Source organism: Rhinopithecus bieti, unplaced genomic scaffold, assembly GCF_001698545.2.
Source record: "Rhinopithecus bieti isolate Rb0 unplaced genomic scaffold, ASM169854v2 scaffold_33940, whole genome shotgun sequence".
Taxonomy (NCBI): domain Eukaryota; kingdom Metazoa; phylum Chordata; class Mammalia; order Primates; family Cercopithecidae; genus Rhinopithecus; species Rhinopithecus bieti.
Window position 1 is genome coordinate 702,944 of NW_016814565.1, and position 11,760 is coordinate 714,703.

Below are 11,760 nucleotides of genomic sequence, written 5' to 3' on the forward strand. Positions count from 1 at the left end.
CTTTTGAGGAGCAAGAATGTGGCTCTTAACACCAAAGTGTTTTCATAAAATTTGTTTGGTAAATGGTAAATCATGATGATAATATGAGAATCCTAAATTTTAGCAGAAAAGTGAAAAAATTCCCAAACATCAGGTGTTTGAACATAAATCTGGTTGAGGAATTCAGAACTAACCTATGAACATTTTAACAAAGGTGGTGTTCGGAGCTTCTGTGACGTGCAGGAAGTATGCATAAAAGTAAACACAAAGTAGTTGAACACTACATATATAGTATTTGAATAGATCTATATTAGTAGCTAGGTGAAACTAATTTAGAAGTTAATTTTCTTCAGGCAACAAAACAAAAAGTAGACAAATGGGATTACATTAAACTAAAAAGCTTCTGTACAGCAAAGGAAACAACAGAATGAAGAGACAAAGTATGGAATGGGAGAAAATATTTGCAAATTATACATCTGATAAGGGATTAATATTCAAAAAATATAAGAAACTCAGCCGGGCACGTTGGCTCATGCCTGTAATCCTAGCACTTTGGCAGGCCAAAGCAGGCAGATCGCTTGAGCCCAGGAGTTTGACACCAGCCTGGGCAACATGGCGAGACCCCCTCTCTACAATAAACATAAAAATCAGTGAGGCGTGATGGTGCATGCCTGTAGTCCAGCTACTCAGGAGGCTGAGGTGGGAGAATCACCTGAGCCTGGGGAGGTTGAGGCTGCAGTGAACTATGATTGCACCGCTGCGCTCCAGCCTGGGTGACAGAGTGAGACCCTGTCTAAAAAAAAAGGCTGGGCCTGGTGGCTCACGCCTGTAATCCAGCACTTTGGGGGGCCGAGGCAGGCAGATCATGAGGTCAGGAGATCGAGACCATCCTGGCTAAGATGGTGAAACCCCGTCTCTACTAAAAATACAAAAAAAATAGCCAGGCGTGGTGGCGGGCGCCTGTAGTCCCAGCTACTCAGGAGGCTGAGGCAGGAGACTGGCGTGAACCCGGGAGGTGGAGCTTGCAGTGAGCCGAGATTGTGCCACTACACTCCAGCCTGGGGGACAGAGCGAGACTCCATCTCAAAAAAAAAAAAAAAGAAAAAGAAAACTACTGTTTAAAAGAGATGGGGTTTCACTATGTTGGCCAGGCTGATCTGGAACTCCTGACCTCAGGTGATCCATCTGCCTCGGTCTCCCAAAGTGCTGGTATTATAGGCGTGAGCCACCGCGCCTGGCCAATTTTAGTTCAGTGCTTCAAACTGAAAACACACTGAAAGCCCAGTGTGCTTTCAGTGGTATACATTAATGGTGTGTACCCATACAACCATTTCGCTTTTTACTTTCAGTATTCAATAAATTACGTGAGATATTCAGCACTTTATTATAAAATAGGCTTTGTGTTAGATGATTGCCCAACTGAAAACCAATTTAAGTGTTCTGAGGATGTTTAAGGTGGGCTAGGCTAAGCTATATTGTTTGATAGGTTGGGTATATTAAATGCATTTTCAATTTATGATATTTTTAACTTACAATGGGTTTATTGAGATGTAACCCCATCAAAAGTAGAGGAGTGTCTATATTTATGCAATAGAATGTTATTCAGCCATAAAAAGAAGGAAATCCCATCATTTACATAACATGGGTGTACCTGGAAGGCATTATGCTAACTGAAGTCAGCCAAATGCAGAAAGATAAATACTGCAAAATCTCACTCATTGAGGAATCTAAGAAAGTTGACGTCATAGAAGTAGACAGTAGAATGGTGGTTGTCAGAGGCAGGGGTGGTTGGGGGAGGGGAGTGGTTGGGGAAATCTGGCCAAAGGATACATAATTACAGTAGATAGGAGGAATAAGTTCAAGAGATCTATTGTATAGCACCATGACTATAGTTAATAAGGCAATATACTGTATTCTTGAAAATTTCAGAGAGTGGATGTTAAGTGTTTTAATCACAAAAATAATTATGTGAGGTGATGCATTTCTTAATTAGTTAGATTTAACCATTTCACAATGTGTGTATATATATATATACTTAAAAACATTATATTGTACATGATAAATATTATTTTATCTCGTCAATTAAAAGAAACCACAAAGTAAAATAAAATTTTTCTTTAAATTTGATTTAAAACTTACTTACACTTTGTAATGCTTTTTGATACTTACTTTCTTTTCACCAACTGAGAAAATAGATGGTGTTTGGATACACTTTGAATGCCAGTACCTCTATTATTAATGTATTTCTTTCTTTTTCTTTCTTTCTTTTTTTTTTTTTTTTTTTGAGAACAGAGTCTCTCTCTGTCACCTAGGCTGGAGTGCAGTGGTATAATCTCAGGCTCACTGCAACCTCAGCCTCCCGGGTTCAAGCAATTCTCCTGCCTCAGCCTCCTGAGTAGGTGGGATTACAGGCGCCTGCTATCATGCCTGGCTAATTTTTGTATTTTTGATAGAGACGGGGTTTCACCATGTTGGCCAGGCTGGTCTCGAACTCCTGACCTCAAGTGATCCACCCACCTCAGTCTCCCAAAGTGTTGGGATGACAGGTGTGAGCCACCTTGCCCGGCCTACATATTTATATTTTCTTTTTCTTTCCTTTTTTTTGAGATGGAGTCTCGTTCTGTCACCAGGCTGGAGTGCAGTGGCGTGATCTCGGCTCACCACAACCTCCAACTCCCTGTTCAAGTAATTCTCCTGCCTCAGCCTCCCTAGTAGCTGGGATTACAGGCATGCACCACCACGCCCAGCTAATTTTTGTATTTTTGGTAGAGACGGGGTTTCACCATGTTGGCCAGGATGGTCTTGATCTCCTGACCCCATGATCCGCCTGCCTTGGCCTCCCAAAGTGCTGGGATTACAGGCATAAGCCACCACGCCTGGCCAATATTTATTTTTTTCAAAGAACTAAACTGATATTTATTAATGAGTAGCCTAGTTTTGAGGCAGAAGTCATAAGCAATAGTGAAGTGGGTTCTTTTTTTTTTTTTTTTTTTTTTTGAGACAGAATCTCACTCTGTTGTCCAGGCTGGAGTGCAGTGGCACGATCTCAGCTCACTGCAACTTCCGCCTCCCAAGTTCAAGCAATTCTCCTGCCTTGGTCTCCCAAGTAGCTGGGATTATAGGCATGAGCCACCACACCTGGCTAATTTTTTAATATTTTTGGTAGAGATGGGTTTCACCGCATTGGCCAGGCTGGTCTCGAACTCCTGACCTCAAGTGATCTGCCTGCCTCAGCCTCCCAAAGTGCTGGGATTATAGGCGTGAGCCACTGCGCCAGGCCGTTAAGTGGGCTCTTTTGTGCTAACAGCTACAGAATAACAGGAATTTGCAGTGACAGGAAAACTGTAAACAAACTAAGACTATTACAGAGGGACAAATATGTCTCACCCTCCCCAGGAATATCCATAGGCAGGTTTAATGACTCAGCTATTTGGACAAGGGATTTTCCTACATTTACATGGCACATGGAACCAAGATTAAAATTCAAGAGAATGGTCTCAAAACACACACACACACACACACACACACACACACACACACACATGCCCCATGCAGGCCAGGTGCAGTGGGGCACGCCTGTAATCCCAGCACTTTGGGAGGCCTAGGTGGGAGGATCACTTAAGTCAGGAGTTCTAGACCAGCCTGGCCAACATGGCAAAACCCCATCTCTACAAAAAATACCAAAAGATTAGCCAGGCATGGTGGCACATGCCTGTAATCCCAGCTACTTGGAAGGCTGAAGCAGGACAATAGCTTGAACCCAGGAGGCAGAGGTTGCAGTGAATGGAGATTGTGCCACTGCAATCCAGCCTGGGTGACAGAGTAAGACTCTGTCTAAAAAAAAAAAAAAAAAAAAAAGAATAATCTAAGAAATGCAAATGAAAACAAGATATTTTAAAATCTATCAGATTGGCCAGGCGCCGTGGCTCACGCCTGTGATCCCAGCACTTCGGGAGGCTGAGGTGGGTGGATCACGAGGTCAGGAGATCGAGACCATCCTGACGAACACGGTGAAACCCCATCTCTACTGAAAATACAAAAAAATTTAGCTGGGTGTGGTGGCAGGCGCCTATACTCCCAGCTTCTAGGGAGACTGAGGCAGGAGAATGGCGTTAACCTGGGAGGCGGCGGAGCTTGCAGTGAGCGGAGATCACGCCATTGCACTCTAGCCTGGGCGACAGAGCGAGACTCCATCTCAAAAAAAAAAAAAAATCTATCAGATTAGCAATTAGTCAGACACTCTCATATACTGTCTAAATTGGTATACTTTTTCTGCAGATAAATTTAACTGTTTAAGTTAAAACATCTGTACACTTTGACCCTGGGATTTTACTTTTAGGAATATATATAAAATAATCAGGAACACAGAACAAAATTTACATTCAGCAGGTTTGATCACTGTATTATCTTTATAAGTGAAAAATTAGAAACAACTTAAATATTCACCCAAAGGGATATGGTTAAACAACTTAGAGCATATCCGTAAACATATTGTAAATCATTAAAATGATGTTTTTGAAGCATTTGGTGTCTTTGGAAAATACTCATGCTCTACAGTATTTTCCAATTGTATTGGAATGGCCCTCCAATTATGCTATTTTATATAAGGGACTTGGGCATCTGTGGGACTATGGTATCCTCAGGGGTTCCTGGGATCTATCCTCTGTGAATACAGAGGGGCAATTTACTGTTAAGTGGGTAAAAATTCTGATAAAAGCTGTACATCCAGAACATTCATAATGTTATTGCTAATTTGTGCACTTATGGGTCTTTATTTTCCAAGTGTATTATAATGAGCATATTTTTAAATTAAAAATGCATTCTTTTAAAAAAGGGTAATAATATTCATTGGGAGACTGTAAGCAACATACATGCTTCTTGGACGTTTCATGCACGTCATTAGAAACAGAGCCTAAGCTAGTTCTGGCTACTCTAAGAAAGACTATGATTGTGCGGCTAAGTTCTATGTATAATACGAAAAGTCAATACAAAATATGGGGAAAAAATCAATTTAGCCAGTATTTTAAAATGAATTTCATTTTAGAGGTTTTAAAAAGTTAGGGGATTGGCTGGGCACAGTGGCTTACGCCTGTAATCTCAGCACTTTTGGAGGCCGAGGAGGGCAGATCACCTGAGGTCGGGAGTTTGAGACCAGCCTGGCCTACACTGTGAAACCCTGATGCTACTAAAAACACAGAAATTAGCCAGGTGTGGTGGCGGGTACCTGTAATTCCAGCTACTCAAGAGGCTGAGGCAGGAAAATCGCTTGAACTGGGGAAGCAGAGGTTTCAGTGAGCCGAGATCAGTGCTACGGCACTCCCGCCTGGGCAACAGAGAAAGACTTCGTCTCAAAAAAAAAAAAGAAGTTAGGGGATTATACGACTTTAAATGTAGTATGTTTGAATAATTGCTTGACTTTGTGTCTGGGAACTGTTCTTTGCATCTGGACACCAAGTAAAACATTAACTTTTTGATTTTTTTTTTTTTCCCAAGAAGACATAAAGCAGGCTACCAGCGATTTTGAGAACTTGCAAAAACAGCTTGCAAGGAAAATGAAGCTTCCTATTTTCATAGCAGATGCATTCACAGCAAGAGCATTTCGTGGGAATCCTGCTGCTGTTTGCCTCCTAGAAAATGTAAGTGCTTGGTTTTGAATTACAGTACCTGCAATTCTAGATTCCTGTAAACAATTACTTATTTTAAAAGACTAGTTTCACCTGTTCGTTTACCAATTTCGTTTGTGTTCTTTGCCATCATATCAGTAATGTTCATGTATGCAAGTTGATTTTCACCAAAGTATTTGATAAAAATGCCTATGCCTCAGGTACGTCCAGTGAAATGAAGATTCAGATAAAGAGGAACTAGAGCCAATTTTAAAAAAGAAGAGCTAGAGCTCCCTTTTAGTCATCAGGTTTTCATTTAGTTAGCACCAAGTGTTGAGGAGAATGAAATTAGATGAGTTCTGTGTGACTAGACATAGCCGATTTCACATTTAGCATAACAGATCCTAGCTGAGTATCTTTAACCTTACCTATAGCTCAGGCAATTAGAAATTCTTTTCAGGATCAAGAAAATGAGACATTTTGCAAGGAATTAAGTAGTTAAGTAGAGAGGTAGAAGGAATTAAGCCATAATATATAAATAACTTATTGAAAGACTCATTTTTAAAGTGGCTTTTTGATTAGGATAAATATTAATGGAATGGTTAAATATTAATGGAATAGTTAAATATTAATAGAATAGTTAAATAGGTAAATATTAATGGAATAAATGGTTAAATATTGTTAATAGTTAATATTTAAATATTGACCCTCAAGGTCAAGGAATATTGACCTTGTGTTGGTCCCTAAGTAGTAAGAAACAAGGTAAGGTGTCCTTTCACTCAGAGCAGTTAGCACAAAAGTAGATTATCTGAAAATTACTTCAAGAGGACAGTTAGCAATTGATGATCTTAAATAAGTCATATTAAGCTGGGCAAAGTGTGTGTTGGGGCCTTCGAGGACAGTGAATCTCAACCTGGCTATACATGAAAATCACCCAAGGAACTTTGAAAATGCTGTCTTCTAGACCAATTACAGCAGACTCTCTGGGAGTGGGGGCAGCAGTGTTTTTTCTTTGTTTGTTTTGTTTTGTTTTTGAGATGGAGTTCTGCTCTTGTTGCCCAGGCTGGGGTGCAATGGCGTGATCTGAGCTTAGTGCAACCTCTGCCTCCCGGGTTCAAGTGATTCTCTTGCCTTAGCCCCCCAAGTAGCTGAGATTACAGGTGCCCGCCACCATGCACAGCTAATTTTTTGTATTTTTAATAGAGACGGGGTTTCATTATGTTGGCCAGGCTGGTCTCGAACTCCTGACCTCAGATGATCCACCCACCTCAGCCTCCCAAAGTGCTGGGATTACAGGCGTGAGCACTGTGCCTGGCCAGCAGTGTTTTTTTTGAAGTTTCCCAAGTGATTCCAGTGTGCAATCATGATGGAGAACTGGGCTGGGTACGGTGGCTCTTGCCTATAATCCTAGTACTTTGGGAGGCTGAGGCAGGAGGATTGCTTGGGGCCAGGAGTTTGAGACCAACCTGGCCAACATAGTGAGACCCTGTCTCTAAGAAAAAAGAAAAAAAAAAAGAGGACTGCTGAGGTGAACATCGTTTTCTTTTTTCTTTTTTATTTTTTCTTTTTTGTCTTTTATTTATTTATTTTTTTAAACACCTATTATGCCATGAATTCATAGGGAATAGGTTCCAGCAGCTCAGGCTCCTTCCCATTGGTCCTCACAAAGTGTGCTTCTCTGGGTGGAGCAGGCTGGCGCTTCAGCTGAACCCAGGTACCTTTCTCTTTGGCTTCTTTCTTTTTCTGATCATTTTCCTTCACGCGTTTCAGGAAGCTATCTCGGCTCTTAGAGTGCTTAATGTGCTCAATACGCACATTAATTCTCTTGGCAAGAATCTTGCCCTTAACTTGTTTGTTTACAACAATGCCAACAGCATGCTGGGTAACGTTGTAGACTCTCCCAGTTTTGCCATGGTAACACTTGTGGGGCATTCCTTTTTGAACAGTACCCATTCCCTTGATGTCTACAATATCACCTTTCTTATAGATTCGCATATACGTGGCCAAAGGAACAACTCCATGTTTTCTAAAAGGCCTAGAGAACATATATCGGGTGCCTCTCCTCTTTCCCTTTGTGTTCGTCATTTTGGCGAATTACTGGAAGATGGCGGTTCCGGCCGAAAGGAAAACGAACATCGTTTTCTTATTGCTGTTGTTTTTATTTTATTTTTTTAATTTTTTTATAAAATAGAGATGGGGTCTCGGTATGTTGACCAGGCTGGTCTCAAACTCCTGGATTCAAGTGATTCTCCCATCTTGGCCTTCCTAAGTGCTCGGATTACAGGCCTGAGCCACTGCACCTGGTGGAATATTATTAATTGAGTCCTTTTCACACTTCTTCCTCAAGTGGAGCAGTAAGATGGCCATCAAGAGTCCTTGTCTTACCTTAACTCTACATTCATTATGTAGACTTGAGCTGGTGTTTTCTCTCCACAAAATGCAGAAGGTAATAAAGTTAATAAACTTTGTCCATTATTACAAGAGCTTGGGAAGATTAGTATGAAAACAATTAACAACCACATTCCAAATCATGACCTTTCTTTAGAAACAATCTGGTAGACACAACTTCCTGTCAAGGAATTGTGGAATTGACTATAACTGCTTATCAAAAATCTTAATACACTTGCCCCATGTCCCCATGTAATATCCTTGAAGAGTTTTGACAGTAGTTTATATTGAATAGAATATATTCCATTTTTATCAGATAACAAGAATTGGATTATTCTCCAACTTACTCCTTTTATTTCCAGTAAATTCACCAAACATCAGATTTATAGGATTGATATCTCTCTTTCTTTCTCTTTTCCTCTCTCTACCTATCTCTCCATTAAAACATATTTTGTATGTTAATTATATATTTGGAAAAACTAGGAAATAAAAATTTAAGCAAAGAACTTGTAGTTTAAAACAACATGCTTTAGTATGAATGGAAGAAGGAAAAAGAAGATAAGGAAGTCCATAATTTGGGGACGCTCTCTAAAGTTTTCCAATTCACTTCTTTTGAGGCTGGGGCCTGTGAGACCAGGATAATTTCATGGCCTGTCAGGGACACCTGAATAGGTATCTCAAGATTAGTTTGCTGGCCTCTTAGTCATGCTTTTCTGCTCTTTGGATGTGAGAATCTTGTCCTCCTGGAGGCGAAGGTAGCACTTTTCCTAATTCATAATCAATAAAAATTATAATAGAAGTATAAATGGTGGTGTCTGCCCTTGGGTTCGTTGTCCTGAGATGGTGGAGAGAATACAGGTGGCCACAGGAAAATGTCAGAGACAAATAAACGCTAAACCTTATAATATTGACCACAATTCAGTAGGGATTCAGCCAGGCTCTGGGCTAGGAGCCAGAGGTACAAAGGTTAACAAGTTCACCCACCCTTGAGGTGCTCAGAGTCTAGTGCGGAAAATGGGCATGTANCCATTTAAAATTTTTTTTTATTTTTATTTTTGAGATAAGCAATCTTCCCACCTCAGCCTCCCAAAGTGCTGGGATTACAGGTGTGAGTCACCACGCCCAGCTGACATTTTAAATTTTAAATTTTCACATGAGAAACATATAACACTATATATTAGGTGAAAACAAAAACAGATTAAGGTCTAAGTGGAACATAAAACAAATATTTGAAAAAAATTTAATAAAAATTGTCTGGGTGCTGTGGCTCATACCTGTAATCCCAGCTCTTTGGGAGGCTGAGGCAGGCAGATCACCTGAGGTCAGAAGTTTGAGACCACCCTGGCCAACATGGTGAAACCCTGTCAAATTAGCCAAGGTTAAAGACCAGCCAAAAATTAGCCAGGTGTGGTGATGCCTGCCCTGAAGTCCCAGCTACTCCAGAGGCTGAGGCAGTAGAATTACTTGAACCTGGGAGGCGGAGGTTGCAGTAAGCTGAGAAAGCACCACTGCACTCCAGCCTGGGTGACAGAGTGAGACTCCGTCTCAAACATAAATACATAAATAAATAAATAATAAAAAAATTGATGGTGCCCTCAGATGCCTGACAATCCGTTTGACAATAGAGACCTTGTAGAAGCATGGAAAATGTGTAGAAGCAATGTAAACACGAAAACAGACACATTATGATGACAGCTGGTAAAAAACTAGAGGGACCCATGACTAGCTGCTGGTTGTGGTGGCAATAACCAGTGGTGTTTTTTTTTTTAATTGTATTTTTTTTTTTTTTTCAGAGACAGGACCTTGCTCTCTCCCCTAGACTGGAGTACAGTGGCACGATTATAGCTCACTGCAGCCTTGAACTCCTAGGCTCAAGCTATCCTCCTGCCTCAGCCTCCTGAGTAGCTGAGACAACAAGTGTGCACCACCACTCTCAGCTAATTTTTATTTTTTGTAGAGACAGGGTCTTGCTCTGTTGCCCAGGCTGGTCTTTAACTTCTGGCCTCAGGGGATCCTCTCACCTCAGCCTCCCAAAGTGCTTGGACAAGAGCCACTGCACCCAGCCTAATGTTTTGTAGATTTTAGTTTACAAGTTTTCCACTTCCTTGATGGTTTTAGAACTTTCTCCATCCAGGTATGTTGACTTTACTGGAATCTTGTCTACAGCAGAGGGACAAATGAACAATAAGGACTGATAAGTCAGGGCTGTCATATTCAGGCTGCCATATTTCAAAACTGCCACAAGATGGGAGTATTTTAAACCTTTACTCTGATTTTCTGATCATCTTTGTGGGTCATAGGGTGATGGAGCCTCAGTATCCCAAAGCAGTGCACTGGAACTCAGAAAGGCAAACATCACTCTGTTTTTGCTTTTGGAAATTTGATTCACATGAGACAGCCAAAGGGAAATGGATATTAAAGCAAGGGAATTCATAACTGTTGGTTTGCGACTGTTTTGTGCAGTGTTTGAAAAGAAGCTCCCAGTGTAAAATGGAACAATTGTTGGAAAGAAAAGCCAGTATTTTGAACGAATGCATCCTCTCTCTTTTGTTTGTAAGGCTTTCAAAGTTGAAGTCTTTCCATGATTCACCATTGTCTTGACCTTTGGTTGCAGTGTAGAAATTCAGTGAAAGTCCAGCTGCCAGTGGTACATGTTGTGGGCTACTACTGTTAAACTTTCCACGTGTCTCTGGTCCCTCAGGCAAATAGCAGGTGCATTTTTAGTGTCCTGAAATAGAATTTACAGTTATATAAATTCAAATTGCAAGAAATGCAGTATACCAAGGTAGAGAGGATTAAAGAGCTGGTGGGCAGTGGAGTTTGTGTCCTAGCTAATGTGTGAAAGGGCCCATTTGCAAAGAAATCTATTACCAATAGATGGTGAGCTTGGCTACAATGTAGATGTTTTAATACTTTTAAAGACTTATCCTAAAGGTCACAGGGAGCTATAGACAAAGAAAGTAAGGACAAAGATAGGAAATTTGGCCAGATCAGATAGAGGAAGGATTGGCAGGCACTTTAGGTTTCTGCAGGCAAGGAGGCAAGTCCAGGAAGGCCAGCAAAGGCTTTTCTTGATCACCTTTCGATTACCACTGAGACTTGTGATTGCAAACTCTGCACTAAGGGGCTAAAATACCTCCCAGTTTCTATCAGGTGTCGTGTGCATGGGCATCTGGACCAGTTTCCACAGAAAACATTCAACAGGCCATGGGAAGTGCTTGAGTTCAGTTGTTAACATTGTTGTCTTGTTGACTGGGACTTTCCAGCGGCCCCCTCTACTCCTCTACTTAGGTGGGATTTCTCACTTATCCAGGCCCATAGGTGCCCACAGGTGGGATAGGTACTCATCCCACCACATTTTCATCATCCTATTTCTAAAATTCTAGAGTGTCCATTATGTTAAAGTTTTTTTTTTTTTTTTTTTGAGACGGAGTCTTGCTCTGTCGCCCAGGCTGGAGTGCAGTGGCCGGATCTCAGCTCACTGCAAGTTCCGCCTCCTGGGTTTACGCCGTTCTCCTGCCTCAGCCTCCCTCCTGAGTAACTGGGAATACAGGCGCCCGCCACATCGCCCGGCTAGTTTTTTTGTACTTTTTTAGTAGAGACGGGGTTTCACCGTGTTAGCCAGGATGGTCTCGATCTCCTGACCTCGTGATCCACCCGTCTCGGCCTCCCAAAGTGCTGGGATTACAGGCTTGAGCCACTGCGCCCAGCCATGTTAAAGTTTAATCTCTGATTTAACAAGAGAACAGGCGGGTGTGGTGGCTCATGCCTGTAATCTCAGCACTTTGGG

General features: G+C 41.4%; 2 protein-coding genes across 9 annotated transcripts in view; one reads left to right on the forward strand and one right to left on the reverse strand.

Annotated features, from left to right (window-relative positions):
* Positions 1-11,760, forward strand: part of PBLD (phenazine biosynthesis like protein domain containing) — a 45,568-nt gene that overhangs the window by 16,515 nt on the left and 17,293 nt on the right. For 5 of the 8 annotated variants that reach the window (XM_017851429.1, XM_017851435.1, XM_017851436.1 and 2 more), the window contains exon 2: positions 5,473-5,615. In XM_017851429.1, coding sequence (XP_017706918.1) covers positions 5,532-5,615 — 84 coding nt within the window. In that variant the 5' untranslated portion in view covers positions 5,473-5,531. The remainder of the gene's footprint in view (positions 1-5,472; positions 5,616-11,760) is intronic. The other 3 variants (XM_017851430.1, XM_017851432.1, XM_017851431.1) reach the window with 1 other exon arrangement.
* Positions 7,185-7,708, reverse strand: LOC108514895 (60S ribosomal protein L21). Its single transcript, XM_017851437.1, has one exon. It carries the CDS (start codon positions 7,665-7,667, stop codon positions 7,185-7,187), a length of 483 nt encoding a protein of 160 aa, XP_017706926.1. The 5' UTR covers positions 7,668-7,708.